The 21,847-nt window shown below is 37.8% G+C and overlaps 1 protein-coding gene across 1 annotated transcript; it reads left to right on the forward strand.

Annotated features, from left to right (window-relative positions):
- The first annotated feature begins 784 nt into the window (after positions 1 to 784).
- Positions 785 to 19,880, forward strand: LOC128660065 (adrenodoxin-like). Its single transcript, XM_053713670.1, has 4 exons — positions 785 to 789; positions 8,371 to 8,498; positions 14,090 to 14,219; positions 19,667 to 19,880. The coding sequence occupies exons 1-4, from the start codon at positions 785 to 787 to the stop codon at positions 19,785 to 19,787; spliced, it is 384 nt and encodes a 127-aa protein (XP_053569645.1). The 3' UTR covers positions 19,788 to 19,880.
- Positions 19,881 to 21,847: the final 1,967 nt, after the last annotated feature.

Below are 21,847 nucleotides of genomic sequence, written 5' to 3' on the forward strand. Positions count from 1 at the left end.
TAGTCACTAGCTGTATTTTCCTCCTACCCGTTTACTTCTCCCTATTCTTTTTGTATTTCTGTGAAGGGATGGATACTCTTTTCTCCATTTTTCCTCCTAAAAGGGTACCTCTATCCATCTTTTCTACTTTTTCCTGAGTAGCCACTAACATAGTTTCAGGGTAGCCTTTTGCTAGAAATCTATTTTTAATTACTTCCGCCTCTTGTAGGAAGTCCACCTCTCTTGAACAGTTTCGTCTGGCCCTTTGAAACTGTCCAAAAGGGATGTTTTTCTTCCATTTGTCGTGATGTCCACTTTGGGCATGTAAATACCCATTTGTGTCGGTGGGCTTCCTATACAGGCAGGTGTATATATTTGCACCTTCCTGTACTAGCAGTAGATCTAGAAACATAATCCTTTCAGTGTTGTGCTCCATTGTGAATCTTAAGTTCATGGTGTTTCTGTTTACATAATCTACGAACAGTTCTAGGTCCCTTACTGAACCCTGCCACACCATCAGAATGTCATCTATGTACCGATGCCATCTGATGATGTGGCTATTATATGGGTTCCCATCATTGTGTATGAACATGTCCTCCCACCACCCCATGTAGAGGTTCACAAAATTGGGGGCAAACTTAGTCCCCATTGCGGTACCTCTTGTTTGTAGGAGGTACCTGTTCTCAAACACAAAATAGTTCCTGGTTAGGATAAAGTTCATAGCTAGATCCAGAAAGGCACTTTGTGTTTCGTTTATATATCCACATTTCTCTGAGAAATATTTTACGGCTGTTATACCTAGTGAATGGGGTATGGATGTATATAGAGCACATACGTCCATAGTAACCCATAAATAATCCTCCTTCCATTCTATTCCCTCGATTAGCTCTAACAGGTGCGGTGTGTCCCTCACATAAGATCTTAAACATGGTACCATAGGTTTCAAAATGATGTCTACATATTCTGACAACCTAGTGGTGAGTCCCCCTATCCCAGATACAATGGGTCTCCCTGGGGGATCTGTGAGACCCTTGTGAATTTTTGGGAGATGGTAAAAGATGGGAAGGACAGGGTTTTCCACCACCAGGTAGTCGTATTCTGTTTTAGTGAGGACTCCTAATTCCTTCCCATAAGTCCACAAAACAAAACCTTTGGCATTTCAAAGGGGGACAATGACTATAAAATTAAAGATCTGATGACATGCAAGACATGCTATGTTGTCTATCTAGAGACAGTGAAGGGCTTACAGTTGTAGCCATTGAACATATTAAAAGCAAAGTTAGAGGAGGGGATCGTTTATTAGAACTGAGGAAAAGAGAGACATACTGGATCCATAGATTAAATTCTATGGGTCCAGGAGGTCTCAATCGTGATATTGATCTAGCAGCCTTTTTGGACACATAGGAATTAGGGATTATTTTTCTCCTCCTATTTATGATGGCTAGTTTCCCTTCTTGGTTAATATTTTAGGGGCATTAGGCAAAGATATTACATGTATATGTACATGCGCTATTTTATAACCTCACAACCTCATACAGGGAAGTGTGAGTGCATGTAGGTATTGGAAATATATATTTTTTCAAAGGGTTTTTATTTATTTTATGAGAGGTTCTTTCTCTCTATTAAACCGTTTTTTAGATCATACATATTCACACTAGTTACACTATTCTGAGTATATGTGCCAGTTTAGAATAGGGTAAGTTTTCTAACATGCTCTTTTGTATAAAGGGTTTAATGTTCAGTTTATGAGAGTCTTTCCCTTCTCCTTTTTTTTATGTGTGTTTTTTGATTAAATATATTCACATAAGCTACGCTATTCTAAGTATATGTGCCAGTTTGGAATAGGGAAAGTATTTTAAACAAGTTCTTTTGTTCATTATTTATTTATTTATTTCTGAATAGGATCCTATTGCTTACTATTCTGTTCTTTTAAATTACGGCTGTTTATTGTCAACGGCCGTTACCATGGCAATCGATACATGCAGGCGTGTCTGTTGTAGGTAGGCCCCTATTGGCTGAACACTAGTCCGGGTCTCCCTATAAAAGACACTCTAGATTGACAGATGGGTATTGCCTCTGACGAAGCTGGGAGGAGCCCAGAGAAACGCGTAAGGCCACGCCCATCGTGCACACGGAGGAATCTGGTAAGCCGTGAGCAGCGGCGGATCCAAGCCGGCTTTATAGGATACACGCTGCCGCGGTATATTTTACCTCCTCCTATGTGCTTTACACGTTATCTATAGTGTCCCCTTTTATCATATACTAACTTGTGAACTGTTGCTACGTGACTGTGGGGGTTGTTATGCTGTGATATTTTGGGAGTAATTTCCAGCATAAAAAGAGAAACCCTATTGACTGTTACCACACAAGGAGCACTTCACACTTGGTCTGACAAGGGGAATCTGAAGTTTTATTACAACTGTGGATGTGGAATATTGTTCGCATGGTGGACAACTATATGAATCTGTATATACATACCTCATATGTTTGAGGGTTCAGTTTGTAAGTGTGCATTTTAATGTGTCATCTATGTGAATAAAGTGCTAAGTGTTTTAAATCATCTGCACTTAGATTGGTGTTTTTCCCCCTGGCTGCGCTCCATCCCCCTTTCTGTATCTACAGATTGATTTGTTTTCTATAAGTAAAGAATTGTGTGTGTAAGCTGTCAGGCTGTAGGCAGCAACTGACAAGTCAACTCTGGCATGAAAATGTAACATTAACTTAGGAAGCAAAGCCGGCAACTCAGAGGCATGTTACTTTAGTAAGCAAATATATGTTTTTAAGATAACAAACATTAAATTTTGTTTATAAAGACTGATGTATGTATATATGTATGCACTGTGTAGGCGGGATCAGAGTTATATACTACTTTGTGAAAAGCATTACTGGACTAAAAAGAAGCTGCACCCAGGGGTTAAATCACCATAGAACACGCTAACAAGCTATTGAACTGGTTGTTCCTGAGAGTGCACTTCTCTGTGTGTGTATATATGTATGTGTATATATATATATGTATATATATATATATATATATATATATATATATATACAGTATATACGCTGATTGGAGTAGCCATCTTAGTCCAGAGATTTAGATATCAAAATAACAAGAGTATTGCATTGAGCAATGATACTTTTTTATTGGACTAACTATACATTTATAAGATGACAAGCTTTCGGAAGAGTGTCTTCCTTTTTCAAGTCTGAAGCAATATTGACCAGGAAGACACTCTTCTGAAAGCTTGTCAACTTATAAATGTATAGTTAGTCCAATACAAAAGTATCATTGCTCAATGCAATACTCTTGTTATTTTGATATCTATCTATCTATCTATCTATCTATCTATCTATCTATATCTATCTATCTATCTATCTATATACTGTATATATATAGAAACATGTTTACACACACACACACACACACATCATATATATATATATATATTGAAAAGACCACATTTACTGTTTCCTTGTAACCCCTGCAGTGCTTATCAGATGCTTAGGCAGGCACTACAATAAAGATTTGGGAGGCACAGGGTTGTAATAACAAGCCAGGGTCACTGAGCGCCTGTTACAGAAAGGTTCAGCAGATGGGAGCAGTTTCAAGGTCTTTACTGAGCAGATAACAACAATCAAAGTTAGAGAAAACCTTGATTAAATCACAGTAAGAAGAGAGGCATTTGAATTTGTACTAGTTAGTCTGCTAGCTAAAGTCACTCACTCCCTCATTAAAGGGACAGTCAAGTCCAAAAAAAACTTTCATGATTTAAACAGGGCATGCAATTTAAAACAACTTCCCAATTTACTTTTATCACCAATTTTGCTTTGTTCTCTTGGTATTCTTAGTTGAAAGCTAAACCTAGGAGGCTCATATGCTTATTTCTTAGACCTTGAAGACTGCCTCTAATCTGAATACGTTTTGACCACTAGAGGTCATTAGTTCACATGTTTCATATAGATAACATTGAGCTCATGCACGTAAAGTGACCTAGGAGTGAGCACTGATTGGCTAAACTGCATGTCTGTCACAAGAACGGAAATAAGGGGGCAGTCAGCAGAGGCTTAGATACAAGATAATTACAGAGGTAAAACGTGTATTATTATAACTGTGTTGGTTATGCAAAACTGGGGAATGGGTAATAAAGGGATTATCTTTCTTTTTAAACAACAAAAATTCTGGTGTTGACTGTCCCTTTAAACGGACTGGGTAGAGACGCAATTGCAGTTTGTTGGCTAAATCTGTGGACCCTCCAGATGTTACATAGACCAGTTCAGTAATTTGAGATTTCTGTGCTTGTGGAGAGAGATTTATGTTAAGTTTTCAGGCAAAGTCAGTTTAGATTAGAAACCATTTGTACACAAAGAAAAACAAAGACAGACAGCAGACTTTAGAGCATTAAATGATTTGCATCCACCTTAAAGGAATACTAAACCCAAATGTTTTCTTTAATTATTCAGATAGCGCATGCAATTTTAAGCAACTTTCTAATTTGCTCCTATTATCAATTTTTCTTCATTCTCTTTATTTTAAAAGCAGGAATGTAAAGCTTAGGAGGTGCCCCATTTTAGGTTCAGTACCCTGGATAGCACTTACATTATTCATGGCTACATTTAGCCACCCAATAAGCAAGCGTAATTTAGGTTCTGAACCAAAAATGGGCCGTCTCCTAAGCTTTACATTCCTGTTTTATAAATAAAGATAGTAAGAGAAAGAAGAAAAATTGATAATAGGAGTAAATTAGAAAGTTGCTTAAAATTGCTGCTCTATCTGAATCATTGAAGAAAAAAAAATTGTGTTTAGTGTCCTTTTAATGAGATCTATAAGGTATAGAATAATATACCAGCATGCTTAAAGTGTGATACACTTGTTTGTTAAACCTTGTGTGTTGGTATTCAGTTTATGCTCTTAGATTTCATGCTTTACATTCATATATTTAGTTCAGAAAAGTATCTTTATCTGCAGCCAGTCTAAAGTAATTTGTTAAATTAAACAAACATGGCATTTCATCTATAAACACCTAGATTACGAGTTTTGCGCTAAACAGGGTGCGAAACTAACGCCAAAAAAGTTGCTTTATTTCACCCTCCATAGCTCTGCCATTGGTTTGACATGCTCGTGCACGGTTTCCTCTATAGATATCAATGGGGAGAGAGTGTTAGAAAAAAACTTGAAGTGCGGAATGAAAATTCAAAACAGCCAATAGGATGAGAGCTACTGAAATCCTATTGACTGATTTGAACAGTCAATAGGATTTCAGTAGCTCTCATCCTATTGGCTGCTTTGAACAGCCAATAGGATTTCAGTAGCTCTCATCCTATTGGCTGTTTTGAACAGCCAATAGGATTTTAGAAGCTCTCATCCTATTGGCTGATTTGAATTTAAAGAATCAAATCAGCCAATAGGAATGCAAGGTACACCATTTTGAAACGGCTACCTTGCATTGAAGCTTCAGTGTACGGCGGGGACTGTATGAAGAGGACTCTCCACGCTGGATGTCTTCGCTGCTCCACTCTGCGCCACCAGGATGAAGATAGAAGACCCCCCGCGATGGATGAAGATGTTGCCGCCTGGATGTCCGGACTTCAGCAACCGTGATTAGATATTCTGGGGTTAGTGTTAGGTATTTTTTAAATTTTTTGCGGTGGTTTTTTTCAGATTAGAGTTTGGGCTTTTGAAAAAAAGCTAAATGCCCTTTTAAGGGCAATGAAAAAGAGCTGAATTCCCTTTTAAGGGCAATGCCCATACAAATGCCTCTTTAGGGGCAAATAGGTATCTTAGATTTAGGTTAGCTTAGAGTTCAGTTCTTAGATTATAGGTATCTTAGATTTAGGTTAGCTTAGAGTTAGGTTTTTTATTTTGGGGGGTTAGTAGGGTGGTGGGATTTACTGTTGAGGGAACTTTGTATTTTTTTTTTACAGGTACAAGAGCTGTTTAACTTAGGGCAATGGCCTACAAAAGGCCCTTTTAAGGGCTATTGGTAGTTTATTGTAGGCTAGGGGGTGTTTTTATTTTGGGGGGGCTTTTTAATTTTTATAGGACTATTAGATTAGGTGTAATTTGTTTCTATTTTTGATAATTTCATTTATTTATTTGTAAGTTTTTTTATTTTTCATAATTTAGTGTTTATTATTTTTCGTAATTTTCGATTTTTTAATTTTTCTAGTAGTGTTAGGTTTTTTACATTTGAAATTTAGATTTTTTATTTGGTAGTATTTTTTATTTTATTAGAATAGTAAGGTTAGGTTAATTTAATTTATAGTTTAATGTTAGGTTTATTTTTATTTCACAGGTAAGTTTTTATTTATTTTAAGATAGTTATATTGTAAATTTAATTTAAAGGGATAGTCAAGTCCAAAAAAACCTTTCATAATTCAAATAGGGCATGTCATTTTAAACAACTTTCCAATTTACTTTTATCACCAATTTTTAGGGTTGCACCAATACCGATACTAGTATCGGTATTGATGCTGATACCAAGTATTTGCATGAGTACTTGTACTCATGCAAATGCACCGATACTTAAACCAATACCTCCACTTCCTACCAATAAGCCATCTTGTGGAGCTTTTTCAAAATGCATGTTCCCATTTTATTTTAAGCTGTAGTAGAGACTTAAAGGGCCATGATACCCAAATGTTGAAACACTTGAAAGTGATGCAGCATAGCTGTAAAAAGCTGACTAGAAAATATCACCTGGACATCTCTATGTAAAAAAGAAAGATATTTTACCTCAAACGTTCCTCAGTAGCCACATCCCATTGTAAAGGACTTCTAAGCGGCAAATCAGTATGTCTGTCCCAGGACAGGCAAAGGAGCAAGCTTCGTGCACACTCATCTGATTTTTCCTATTCAGTTTAAGGAAGTTTACTATGAAATCTCATGAGAGTTAAGTCAAATCTCATGAGATCACAGTAAAAGAGTTCATGACCTCAGCACTGCTGATACTGATTGGCTGCTGTTCATTTCTTCATTATTTTTTTTACCTGCATCTGGGCACTAGCTAAAGTATAACTTTTTACACAGAACTTACTCTGCTGAGCTGAGGAAATTGTAAGGTAAAATATCTTCCTTCTTTACATAGAGATGCTCAGCTGATATGTTCCTGTCAGCTTTCAAGTGATTTAGCATATGAGTATTATGTCCCTTTAACTAAATATTGTTCACTTCTGTTCTGCCAATACAAATTGCTGTTATTTGTATTATTGTAGAAGAGACCACTGTACCTTGTTCAGACAAACCCCTGAATTACTGGACAGTTAATAAACTGAGATTTCCAGCTCTGGCTAAAATGGCCCAACATTATCTTTCTGCCCCATGCAGTAGTGCTGAAAGTGAAAGCTTAGCGTCAAATGTCCTTACTGATAGCAGAAACAGACTTATAGCTGAACATGCAGAGATGCTTCTGTTCCTTTAAAAGAACTTGCCACTAACTTTTGAAAATTATTATAATTGCTAGATTGACTGTTATACTGCTAGTTCTTATCTTGCACAATTATGCTCAAAACATACTGTACTCTGAGGAACATCCTTAGCTTTAAAATTGCAGGAAGAGTGTTTATAGGAAAAATTAAGTTAATTCCTATGAACATACATCTTACAATAATATGACTAGATTTAGATTACATTTGATATGTAAGCTTTATCAATGCTCTGTTCACATTTCCAACTCCATAGACTTTAATGGAATTGGACATGCAATGAGAGCATTGGTAAAGCTTACCAGTCAAATGTAATCTAGCCCATAGTGTTGTTCCCCATGTTCCCCAAAAGTGCACTGTTATATTTTTTACTGTATTGCACTTTTGGTTGGTTGTGATATTACATTGTTATTATGAGTGTATTTTATTGTAATATTTTTATTTATAAACATGTTCTGTGAAATTTCTTCGAGTTTTTACAACTTTGTGACAACAAGCAAATAAAACGGTTTTATTATTTCATATTGTCTTTTGAGTTACAGTTCTTCATAATTATAAAGAAGCTATCTTAAATCATTAGTCTGTATTGTGCTTGGGACACTGTCACATGACATAATTGGTATTGGCGAGTATTTTAAAAAAGTATTGGTACTTGTACTCGGTCTTAAAAAAATGGCATTGGTGCAACCCTACCAATTTTGCTTTGTAACGCAAGCATTTTAGCCTCACTGTACAACCTGTAATACTGCCGCTATGGAAATCCCATGCAAAAACATCCTTTTTTTACTGCGGAATAGACGTTGCATTACAGGCTAAAATGCTTGCAGTATAGCAATACCGACACAACTCGTAATATGCGTTCCTGGTCATCACGCTGGAATTGCCATTTTTCAGCGTTAAAAGACGCAACACTGAAATACACACATACACATATAGCATTATGATTCAATTCTTTCTTATCCTCCATTGCAGAAGCTTAGACGAAACACTGACTGTGAATTTCATTAACCGTGATGGAGAAAAGCTGACAGCCACAGCCAAGGAAGGGGAGAGTCTCCTGGAAGTGGTTATCCGCCATCATCTGAATATTGATGGGTTTGGTAAAAATATTTTCATTGTTACACTTTTTTTTAATTAACTTTAAGCTATGACCTTTGGATTTAAAATGAAATGGTTTTGACAAAGTTCCGAATTCACAGCGTTGTATATATGTAAATATTACTTTAATGCATGATGTATGTAGAATCGCAATAAAACTGACTGAAACACATCCTGTACATGGAGCCATGTTTATTAATCCTTTGCGATGGTAAATACAGGCGGTGAAGGAACAACTAGTAGTAAAGGGTCAATTGGAAAATTGTAATAATTATCAGACAATTTAGATTGGACTCTAATGGGACTAATTATTTTTTGTAACTTAATGTTTGTTTGTTTTTGTAATTTAGTACTTTATAATAATGTTTAATTGTATATTTAAATAATTTTAGTAGTGTTAAGTTTTTTAATATGTGATTTAGTTTATTTGATTGGTAGTTTAACCTCTTAAGGACATATGACGGAATTTTTCCGTCATAAAACAATTGAGCAAACTGAAAGCTGTGTCCTTAAAGGGTTAATTTACTTTTAGTATAAGTGTTAGGGTAGGTTAATTTATAGTTTAAAATTAGTTTATTTTAATTGTACAGGTAAGTTTTTAATTTATATTAAGATAGGGATCTTGTAATTTTAATTTAAGGGTAAGGGGTTGTTAGGTTTAGGGGTTAATAGCTTAATTTAGTTTTTGGCGATGTGAGGGGCTGACGGTTTAGGGGTTAATAAGTTTAACATATATATGTAACTAATCTACAGCCCGACCCTCCAATAGTCACCTGCCTGGGTGCAACGATGCAATGCAATATTCAAAGGAAAACATTAAAGTATATTAAGTATTTGTTAAAAAGTCCTGTGAGTGCAATCTTTCCTTTTGAATATATATATATATTAATATTAGACCACTAGTAGATGGTTCAATTTGCACTCACTGGATTTAAAAGGCAAACAGCAGTTTATTTAAGTGATGACGTTTGCCCCTTCCTCAGACAAACAGTATCAACAGTGAGAAAAAAAAAACATACAGACCCCTTCCCCATTGTGCAGACCCACCAAAACAGTTGCTAAGCAACCGCAAAGGTGTTTATAAACCCAGTGTCAGAAAAAGTTGAAAGCAGCAGCCTTATTCCTAATTACATGGAATTCAAATAAGTAAACCATAACCAAAAACATCACAATAAAAAAAAGTAGTAGAATATAGTAAAAAAATCATCAGGCCTGAATGGATACTTAATAAGTTGCATAGAATTGAAGCAAAACATATGTAAAATGAGTTTAATAAATACAAAGTATTCTAATAGCAAGCAGTATATCCAGACAATAAATCAAATTGCAGCTTCACATACTATAGTATACAGCATACAGTGGTGTAACAGCAAGAAATATAAGCAGTGTCTAACCCTGCCCAATGTGTGGGCGGTATTATGACGACAATCTACATATATGAAAAATGTTTATGATGCACTTGTGGGGGGTATATGTGTAAATAATAAAAAATATGTTCTTTCCTCATATCCATTATGATGATTCTTAGCTCAGTGCTTTTAATGAACATATGGCAACCATGCAAGCTAAAAGAGTACTCCGATAACAGGACCGGTTCAGCAGTGTTTGGCATCAACTCTATGCAGCTTCATATTGAAGGGGGGGAGGTTGAAAGTGTGGGCCCATGGGAATTGTATAAGTTATCAAGTTGAAATATTAGGCAATGATATACAGGGAGTGCAGAATTATTAGGCAAATTAGTATTTTGACCACATCATCCTTTATGCATGTTGTCTTACTCCAAGCTGTATAGGCTCAAAAGCCTACTACCAATTAAGCATATTAGGTGATGTGCATCTCTGTAATGAGAAGGGGTGTGGTCTAATGACATCAACACCCTATATCAGGTGTGCATAATTATTAGGCAACTTCCTTTCCTTTGGCAAAATGGGTCAAAAGAAGGACTTGACAGGCTCAGAAAAGTCAAAAATAGTGAGATATCTTGCAGAGGGATGCAGCACTCTTAAAATTGCAAAGCTTCTGAAGCGTGATCATCGAACAATCAAGCGTTTCATTCAAAATAGTCAACAGGGTCGCAAGAAGCGTGTGGAAAAACCAAGGTGCAAAATAACTGCCCATGAACTGAGAAAAGTCAAGCGTGCAGCTGCTAAGATGCCACTTGCCACCAGTTTGGCCATATTTCAGTGCAACATCACTGGAGTGCCCAAAAGCACAAGGTGTGCAATACTCAGAGACATGGCCAAGGTAAGAAAGGCTGAAAGACGACCACCACTGAACAAGACACACAAGCTGAAACGTCAAGACTGGGCCAAGAAATATCTCAAGACTGATTTTTCTAAGGTTTTATGGACTGATGAAATGAGAGTGAGTCTTGATGGGCCAGATGGATGGGCCCGTGGCTGGATTGGTAAAGGGCAGAGAGCTCCAGTCCGACTCAGACGCCAGCAAGGTGGAGGTGGAGTACTGGTTTGGGCTGGTATCATCAAAGATGAGCTTGTGGGGCCTTTTCGGGTTGAGGATGGAGTCAAGCTCAACTCCCAGTCCTACTGCCAGTTTCTGGAAGACACCTTCTTCAAGCAGTGGTACAGGAAGAAGTCTGCATCCTTCAAGAAAAACATGATTTTCATGCAGGACAATGCTCCATCACACGCGTCCAAGTACTCCACAGCGTGGCTGGCAAGAAAGGGTATAAAAGAAGAAAATCTAATGACATGGCCTCCTTGTTCACCTGATCTGAACCCCATTGAGAACCTGTGGTCCATCATCAAATGTGAGATTTACAAGGAGGGAAAACAGTACACCTCTCTGAACTGTCTGGGAGGCTGTGGTTGCTGCTGCACGCAATGTTGATGGTGAACAGATCAAAACACTGACAGAATCCATGGACGGCAGGCTTTTGAGTGTCCTTGCAAAGAAAGGTGGCTATATTGGTCACTGATTTGTTTTTGTTTTGTTTTTGAATGTCAGAAATGTATATTTGTGAATGTTGAGATGTTATATTGGTTTCACTGGTAAAAATAAATAATTGAAATGGGTATATATTTGTTTTTTGTTAAGTTGCCTAATAATTATGCACAGTAATAGTCACCTGCACACACAGATATCCCCCTAAAATAGCTAAAACTAAAAACAAACTAAAAACTACTTCCAAAAATATTCAGCTTTGATATTAATGAGTTTTTTGGGTTCATTGAGAACATGGTTGTTGTTCAATAATAAAATTAATCCTCAAAAATACAACTTGCCTAATAATTCTGCACTCCCTGTAGAGAGATAGAGGGATATTTAGCTATTAAGATCCCAGAGGTTGTATTAAAGGAACAGTCTACTCCAGAATGTTTATTGTTTAAAAAGATAGATAATCCCTTTATCACCCATTCCCAAGTTTTGTCTAACCAACATGGTTATATTAATATACTTTTTTGTTCTGGGGTTATCTTGTATCTAAGCCTCTGCAGACTGCCCCCTTATTTCAGTTCTTTTGACAGACTTGCAATTTAGCCAATCAGTGCTTACACCTAGGTAACTCCACGTACGTGAGAACAATGTTTTCTATATGGTACACATGAACTAACACCCTATAGCTGTGGAAAACTGTCAAATACATTCAGATAAGAGGCAAACTTCAAGGGCTTAAAAAATAGCATATCAGCCAAGTAGGTTTAGCTTTCAACTAAGACTACCAAGAGAACAAAGCAAAATTTAAGGATAAAAGTAAATTGGAAAGTTGTTTAAAATTCCATCCCCTATCTGAATCAAGAGAGTTTAATTTTGACTAGGCTGTCCCTTTAACCAATAACAAGATCTTAAGTTATGATAAGTATTCAATGTTGTAGCCATGAGAAATGTATCTATTGTCACTATATGTCACTATATAAGCGGGTTTATAATGCCTCCTTATATGGATAGATAATGCTTGCGCTGCGATCATGCACTAATATAGGATGTATTCATTTGTTCAAAAGTATTTGTATATCCAGTAATTGATATTGTAATGCGTTTATAGTTCTATATTCCTGGCTAACACATTATCATTGTACATTTTTCATATATGTAGAATGTCGTCATGATACCACCCACACGTTGAGTGAGGCTAGACACTGCTCATAACACATATCATACACCCATCATGACTACAATATTGAATACTCATCTTAGGGGGGTGATTGTTTAAGCCCCTTGATCTCAGCTCCTTTACTAGCCACAGACCTTCAAGACCCCTTATTTGAAAGAGAATCGCCAGCTGTCATGGTCATGGGAAGCCACTAGCCCCTAAACATTTTTTTTTTTTAAAGTAAAAAGACAACACATGAGGTTTTGCTGGGGAATTGGATTTTATAGGCTCAATGAAAAAATCTGTTATGTTTAGAGATTGCTAATAAGGTTAACAAGTCCGTCTCTTTAAAAAATATTAATTCTGTCTGTGTATAACCAGGTGATCACTGTGGGGAAAAAGTGCTTTTATTTCTGTACTGGCACAAAGTTTATATTATAACCCCCCAAAGCCTGTTTGTGCCCTTATTTTACATGTGGCTATCCTTGATGACAATTTACCAAGGTGATTATATGAACAGCAGTGGTAACCTGGCTATTTTTAATATTATTTACTAAAATCTTAACAAAAATATATATATGCCATGAAATATAAATATAATAGTTGTATATTTGGAATCTGCTGGGCCTGCTAAAAAAACCTAAATATAATTTCTGTGGGTTACTCATTGAAATATGAAGTACAATAGTGGTAAAATGTAAGCAGCAAAAAAAGCTTAAATCTGCTTAGCATAGGGGTGTGAAAAAGGCACAGCAGAGTAAAGGTTAAATATTTATTCATAATATTTTGGTACAATAATTATATAATCTTTTTTTTTATATGTTTTATATATATATATATATATATATATATATATATATATATATATATATATAGACATCAAAGAAAACGGCAGGCACTCTCCGTGTTATTAACACCATAATTTTAATCCATAGAAGTTATATGGATTAAAATGATGGTGTTAACACGGAGAGTGCCTGCCATTTTCTTTGATGTCTACAACCATTTTTGCTGAGCACCCCGGACTTTAAATGACTCGTGAGTGCTAAACCGACTGGAATTACATTATATACAGTGCATATATATATAAAAAAGCAAATAACACTTTATGAAATCTGATTTTGTAAGGTTGTTTAACGCATTCATTAGCAGAACCACATCAAATTTTCAATATGACAAATGTAAACTTTGGGAATTTCTGAGTCTTGCTGCTCACAAAGAAAGAGTTTTGCACAATATGATTTTTCAGTTTATGTTTTTTATCACAGCATTGTGTGGAGAACAGATGTGAAATGGTTATGTCACACTGACAGCATCTAGATCTAATAATATACAGCAATATGAAATTAGAAAGCTACATCATGTGGAGAAGTAGAGAGCAAACATCTACTCTATTTTCTTTTTGTTGTACCCACTCATAGAATTTTAGTAACATTGCGATTTTTTATTTGATTCTTCACAAGCCAGTGTTTAGCCTATTATAATACAAGAGAGGTGGATCCAATAATTACCATCTACTAACTAATGTTGTAACCTTAGGTGCATGTGAGGGGACTCTAGCATGTTCTACCTGCCACCTCATCTTTGATAAAAATGTCTTTGACCAGTTGGACCCTATTGTTGATGAGGAGATGGACATGTTGGATTTGGCTTTTGGACTTACAGACAGGTGAGGATAATTTCCTTTTCCTTATATCTTTCTTAAGAAGCTTTTACACTCTGTGTCATTAAGTAACATGGAAGTCTAAACTCCATTTCATGATTCAGATAGTGTAAGAAAATGATAATAAATATCCAATTTTCTTTGGTTATCTAATTTACTTCTTTGCCTTGGTCTCCTTGGTTGCAACTTGGCCTCTTTCCATATGGGCATACTAAAGTAGGCTCAGGAACATGCAAATGTTTTAAACACTTTAGAGGAAGCTTTGGAGTGCAGTAGTTTCAGCCACTCTATGGTTAACCTCTGTTGTAAACTAATATGGTAAACAAATAACTAGATGTATAGCTAGAAGTAGTGTTTAATAAAGAAGACACACCTGTGACGTGACTGGCCACAGTGAATATCTTAGTTTTCAGGAAGTGCCCCAGCACCTGCCATGCCATGCTAAAAGCCACCCCGATCTGCCCATAACTGACCGCACTTGTGACACACCCATATGCCCTCCCAATCAGTTTGATGGCATCTTTCTTTGAATATGAGACATTAAAACATTGTGCAGTAGTAGTAAGTGAAGGTAGAGCTGTGAATGTTCCCTGCTTTTACTCAGCACTGCCTGCTGTAGCCTCCATCTACAGGTTGCTTGTATAACATAGTTATACACAATACTGCCACATAGTGCACAAGAAAAGTGCCTAGGCCTATTTTAAGGGACAATTAATAACTTGAGCTGGTTTACTGTTTCGTGAATGCTAGAGAAACAGGGAGTCAGTTTCTTACCCCTACTTTTAACATTACCATTTTTCTTACCCTCACAGCAACCCACCAGGTAAAGCTCTATTTTCTATGTTTAAGGTGATACTGAACCCAAATTTTCATGATTCAGATAGAGCATGCAATTTTAACCCCTTAGTGACCAGAACCCTTTTTTTTTTATTTTCTGACCGTTTGGGATCAAGGCTATTTTTACATTAATGCGGTATTTGTGTTTACCTGTAATTTTCTTCTTACTCATTTACTGTATCCACACATATTATATACCGTTTTTTTCGCCATTAAATGGACTTTCTAAAGATACCATTATTTTTATCTTATCTTATAATTGACTTAAATTTTTTTTATAAAATATGTTGAAAAAATTGAAAAAAAACACACTTTTTCTAACTTTGACCTCCAAAATCTGTTACACATCTACAACCACCAAAAAACACCCATGCTAAATAGTTTCTAAATTTTGTCTTGAGTTTAGAAATATGCAATGTTTACATGTTTTTTTTTTTTTTTGCAAGTTATAGGGCAATAAGTACATGTAGAACTTTGCTATTTCCAAACCTTTTTTTCTCTCAAAATTAGCGATAGTTACATCGGAACACTGATATCTGTCAGGCATTCCTGAATATCCCTTCACATGTGTATATTTTTTTTTAGTAGACAACCCAAAGTATTGATCTAAGCCCTTTTTGGTATATTTCATGCAACCATTTCAATGCAAAATGCGATCAAATAAAAAAAAAAAAGCATTAACTTTTTCACAAACTTTAGGTTTCTCACTGAAATATATATAATACTAGTCCTAAAGCCCGTGCACATGGGCCATCCCCCCCTCTCTTTTGCTCTTTTCCCCCTCTCTCTATTTTGCTCTCTCTCTCCCCCCTCTCTTTTCCTCCCTCTCTTTTCCTCCCTCTCTTTTGTGCTCTCTTCCCCCTCTCTCTCCTCCTCTCTTTTGCTGTCTATCTCGCTCTCTTTTACTCTATTTATCCCCCTCTTTTGCTCTCTCTCTCTCCCCCCTTTCTTTTGCTGTTTCTCTCCCTCTTTTGTTGTTTCTCTCCCTCTTTTGCTGTTTCTCTCCCTCTTTTGCTGTCTCTCTCCCCATCTTTTGCTCTCTCTATCCCCCCTCTTTTGCTCTCTCTCTCCCCCTCTCTCTTTTGCTCTTTTTCTCCTCCCTCTCTACCCCCTCTATTTTGCTCTCTCTCTCCACTCTGTTTTGCTCTCTCTCCCCCTCTCTTTTGCACTCTCTATCCCCCTCTTTTGCTCTCTCTCCCCCCTCTTTTTTGCTGTCTCTCTCCCTCTTTTGCCCTCTCTCTCTCCCTTCTCTTTTGCGCTCTCTCTCTCCCCCTCTCTTTTGCGCTCTCTCTCTCCCCCTCTCTTTTGCGCTCTCTCTCCCCCTCTCTTTTTCTCTCTCTCTCTTTCTCTCTCTCTCTTTTGCTCTTCTTTTCTCTCTCTCTTTTGCTCTCTCCCCTCTCTTTTGCTCTCTCCCCTCTCTTTTGCTCTCTCTCTTCCCTCTCTTTTGCTCTCTCTCTTTCTCCCTTCTCTTTTGCTCTCTCTCTCCCCTTTCTTTTTCTCTCTTTCTCCTCCCTCTCTACCCCCTCTATTTTGCTCTCTCTTTCCCCTCTGTTTTGATCTCTTTCTCCTCCCTCTCTACCCCCTCTATTTTGCTCTCTCTCTCCCCTCTGTTTTGCTCTCTCTCCCCTCTCTTTTGCACGCTTTCTCCCCCCTCTCTTTTGCTCTCTCTGTCCCCTTTCTCCCCCGCTCTTTTGCTGTTTCTCCATCTCTTTTGCTCTCTCTATCTCCCCTCTCTTTTGCTCTCTCTCTCCTCTCTTTTGCTCTCTCTCTCCCCTCTCTTTTGCTCTCTCTCTCCCCTCTCTTTCTCTCTCTTCCCTCTCTTTTGTTCTCTCTCCCCCTCTCTTTTGCTCTCTCTTGCCCCCTCTCTTTTACTCCCTCTCTTTTGCTCTCTCTCTCTTCCCCTCTTTTGCACTCTCCCCTCCCCTCTTTTGTGCTCTCCCCTCCCCTCTTTTGCGCTCTCCCTCCTCTCTTTTGCGCTCTCCCCTCCCCTCTTTTGCGCTCTCCCTCCTCTCTTTTGCACTCTCCCCGTCTCTTTTGCTCTCTCTCCCCCTCTCTTTTGCTCTCTCTCCCCCTCTCTTTTGCTCTCTCTCCCCCCTCTTTTTTGCTGTCTCTCTCCCTCTTTTGCCCTCTCTTTTGCACTCTCTCTCTCTTTTGCTCTTTTTCTCTCTCTCTCTTTTGCTCTCTCCCCTCTCTTTTGCTCTCTCTCTTCCCTCTCTTTTGCTCTCTCTCTTTCCCCCTTCTCTTTTGCAATCTCTCTCCCCTCTCTTTTGCACTCTCTCTCCCCTCTCTTTTGCACTCTCTCTCCCCTCTCTTTTGTACTCTTTCTCCTCCCTCTCTACCCCCTCTCTTTTGTTCTCTCTCTTCCCTCTCTTTTGCTCTCTCTCTTTCCCCCTTCTCTTTTGCAATCTCTCTCCCCTCTCTTTTGCACTCTTTCTCCTCCCTCTCTACCCCCTCTATTTTGCTCTCTCTCTCCCCTCTGTTTTGCTCTCTTTCCCCTTCTCTTTTGCATGCTCTCTCCCTCTCTCTTTTGCTCTCTCTCTCCCCTTTCTCCCCCGCTCTTTTGCTGTTTCTCCATCTCTTTTGCTCTCTCTCTTCTCTTTTTCTCTCCCTCTCCTCTCTTTTGCTCTCTCTCTCCTCTCTTTTGCTCTCTCTCTCCCCTCTCTTTTGCTCTCTCTCCCCTCTCTTTTGCTCTCTCTTTCCTCTTTTGTTCTCTCTCCCCCCTCTCTTTTGCTCTCTCTTGCCCCCTCTCTTTTCCTCCCTCTCTTTTGCTCTCTCTCTCTTCCCCTCTTTTGCGCTCTCCCCTCCCCTCTTTTGCGCTCTCCCTCCTCTCTTTTGCACTCTCCCCCTTTCTTTTGATCTCTCTCTCCCCTCTCTTTTGCTCTCTCTCCCCCTCTTTTTTGCTGTCTCTCTCCCTCTTTTGTCCACTCTTTTGCACTCTCTCTCTCCCCCTCACTTTTGCGCTCTCCCCCTCTCTTTTGCTCTCTCTCTCTCCCCCCTCTCTTTTGCTTTCTCTCCCCTCTCTTTTGCTCTCTCTCCCCCCTCTCTTTCCCCCTCTCTTTTGCTCGCTCTCTCTCTCCCCCTCTCTTTTACTCTCTCTCCCCTCTCTTTTCCCCTTTCTCCTCCTCTCTTTTGCTGTCTCTCTACCTTTCTTTTGCTCTCTCACCCCTCTCTTTTGATCTCTCTCTTTTGCTCTTTCTCTCCCCCCCTCTCTTTTCCTCCCTCTCTTTTGCGCTCTCCCTTCTCTTTTGCTCTCTCTCTCCCCCCTCTCTTTTGCTGTCTCTCTCCGCCTCTTTTGCTCTCTCTCTATCCCCCCTCTTTTGAGCTCTCTCACGGCCCCACCCACAGCACACCCAGCCCCGCCCAGCCCAGACAGCATCACATCTGGTCACGCCTGCATCATGCCCCCCTCACACCCGGTCCAGATGCCAGGAGTTCAGTCTGTAGAAGGTCAGGTGTGTTTATCCTTGCGCAGTCTCTACTGCGCATGACAGCTTCGGACAAACACACTTGGCCTTTTATATTATAGGATATGTCTGTAAATACATATGTACACACACACACATCCATATATACACAATTACATACATACATACAAATCCATCTTTAGACATGTATATGTATGTATCTCCATGTTAAAGCCCTTTTGGCTGACTGTTTTTTGCTTAACACCTGAGACCTCATATATTTGAGCCCTTATTTAATAGTTTTTATTAGATGGTGTTATTATGAGTGTAACTGTACTTAGTACTGGGCACATTTCAGTTTCTGAGAATAATCCTTAATAGCTAGAAGGATGAGAGTTGTCCATATTGTTGTCTTACAGAAAATATAACACATTAAATTCCATAGGAACCAAAAGGGTATTGTGACGTATGATTTATTTTAGATTATTTATAGGTAGGCAAAAAGAAAATCATCAGGAAAAACCATCACAACATGAGGTACTTATTCCAATCTATGGATCACTACTCAGATTTATATATCCAATAGTTTGTTTAGTCAGATCTTGTATATCCAATAATGTGTATGTTTAAATAACACCAAATAATGCTAAAGAGAATTGATATTGTCTCTGCTATTGTCAAAACAATTTCTCTCCACAACTGAAACATCCATTTCAATGCTGAAATGTATTCATTTACTAATGCTTTTAAGTTATCAGCCATTATATGACACCAAAATAAGTGACTGACAGCACCCATGATATGATTATGCAATGATGGAAAACACCCAAGAAATGAAATGAAGATGAATAAAAGCACTTATATTAATGCATAACTACTGGACAAGGTGCTGGTAGGATAGGAAACAGCCCAAATTTTTTTTTAATCATTCAGGTGTCATCATACAATGTAATCTGAAACAAATATGTAAGCTTGGAGAGTAGCAAGTTCATGAGTAATTGGAAGGAGGGTTATTTATCAAAAGGGTAGTAGATTTTTGGAATAGACCTTCCATATGGGTGTTAGGTGTGAATACAGTAGTGAAATACAAGAATTTCTGTGATCTGCATAAAGCCGTTCTGAGAACTGAGTAAGCCTACAATATGTACAGTCTAAATTGAGCTTTTGGTTCTTATATGTTATCAAAATCTATTCCAATTTTTTTTTCTTCAGGTCTCGTCTTGGCTGCCAAGTTTGTATGACGAAGGCTCTGGATGGGATAACAGTGCGAGTTCCTGTGGATGTTTCTGATGCCAGAAGAGATATAGAAGTTGGAAAGCAAAGCAAACAATAAGTTGCTGAGTGAATACTTTCACCTGCTGAATGTGCCTAGAAATCCACACGTACCACAGAACAAGATACTGCATCACCATCTTTTTTTTAGACTGTAAAGAATAGGAGAGCACCAGTTGGACACCTTACAGTTTATTGCAATGCTACAAAGACTCACAGATCTTCCTGAAAGTTATCTTCACAGGCTCTATCTAATAAACTATCCTTGTGCAACCAGGCAGCTTTCACATATTATATGGTAGTAACTGAACATAACCGAGGCTGTATGCCCTACAACCACAGTGGGATCATCTATAGAAAGAAAATTGGAAAATGTTCATGTAAAGAAATACATTGACAGCAGTCTCATATGAGCTCAATTATTTCATGTTTATCTCTTTAAATACTCTATATGCCATTCTTTATCAATCCTCTCCAAAGGTCAACACCAACTAAATAATGGTTTCTATGATTACTTTAGTGGGGCAAACAAAATGTCATGTTGCAGAAAGATTTTTTCATTGTTTCAAGTGAGTTAGAGACCTTTATTATGTGAAGATGAACGGCCTGAACAGTTTTTAGGGCATCCAGCAAGCTGATATTTCACTGTGTTAAAGAGCAAATGTAGAATTGGTCAGGGATGTGCACTGGGTTGTAAATATGAACATTTATTGCTGTTATCAGTATGAACCTTTGTACATGTTGATTCTGCAGATTCTATCTTGTGCGGAGGATTTTAGGTACCCTATGTATATAATCTTTGTAGAGGGTAGGGACTAAGTTAATAGCTTTGTTTAAGTATAGGAGTTCTGAGTTTCCTGTACAGGCTGTTTTTAAAGCTTAACAAGTTCTGTAAGAGTGAGAATCAGAATACAGCCGCTACAAAGAGAAAGCACATACTGTATAAAGGGACATGCCAGCCAAAATTGGTATCTACATGGATGCATTTCAGTTTTGGATAGAAATATTTCTGTAATAATCATGTATTAGCAAAAATGCTTCTTATAAAAGCTATAGCTGTTTCAAAAGCGTATTTAAGTATGCACTGTGCACCAGCATTTTAATCACGGCACTTTAGAGAACCTAAGGTGCTTGTACCATCTGGTAATAACTGAATTTATTAATAGCTGACATGATACAAGCTCTACTGGCTATCTGAGCAGCTGCAGTACTTAAAATGCTGGTGCACTGAGAATATCTAGCTATGCTTCACATGCACATGCAGAGAACAATGCTAACACTAAAACAGTGATAACGTTTACTAGAAGCATTTTTGCCTAAACATGTATATTGCAAATATGTTACTATTCAAATATATAATTCATCTATGTGCACTTCAATTTTGACCGGAATGTTCCTTTAAGCCTCACTGCAGTTCTGGGAGTCCTGTGATGTTGTCTATATGTGATCAACCCAGATAAATAACACAGAGTTCATTTTACTGATTTTATGTTCTGCTATGCAGGTTGAATTTATTTGGTTAGAGTGGAAATTGGGTCACTGTAACTAACGTATTTTGTTATGACAGTGTGTATATTATTCAATACTTGTTTGCTGGTTTGGGGGAAAAGGCTGGAAACCAGGTGTACAGGGCATGTAATAAAATGACTCTCTAATCAACATGTCATTTACTTTTATTTACATCCTTCTTCATAAGAGAAAATAAATAAATAAACTGACACTAAACACTTAATACATTTCATGCACCTCCCTCTAATCATGGATGCTGCCATTATAAAACTTAGGTTTCACTGCAGATATCTGAAGGAGAGTAGCTGCATATGTGCAACCAGGTCAGCATAGGAATGACCCATGACTAAAGGGAGGTGGGGGGATAACCGCAATACTATTCTTATAAAATGTAGTTAGTGTTTACTGTCCCTTTAAGGCAACATATTTGATTATTTCCTTGATATGGTGATACATTAAAAAAAATCCATTATTATTATTAATAACCATAATTTACTTGTAAAGTATAGCCAAACTTGTACTTTGTGGTTTCAGTTCCCTTCTTAAAGGGACATCATACCCAAATGCTGAATCACTTGTAAGTGATGCTGCAGTATATCTGTAAAAAGCTCA

Source organism: Bombina bombina, chromosome 1, assembly GCF_027579735.1.
Source record: "Bombina bombina isolate aBomBom1 chromosome 1, aBomBom1.pri, whole genome shotgun sequence".
In the NCBI taxonomy this organism is placed as follows: Eukaryota; Metazoa; Chordata; class Amphibia; order Anura; family Bombinatoridae; genus Bombina; species Bombina bombina.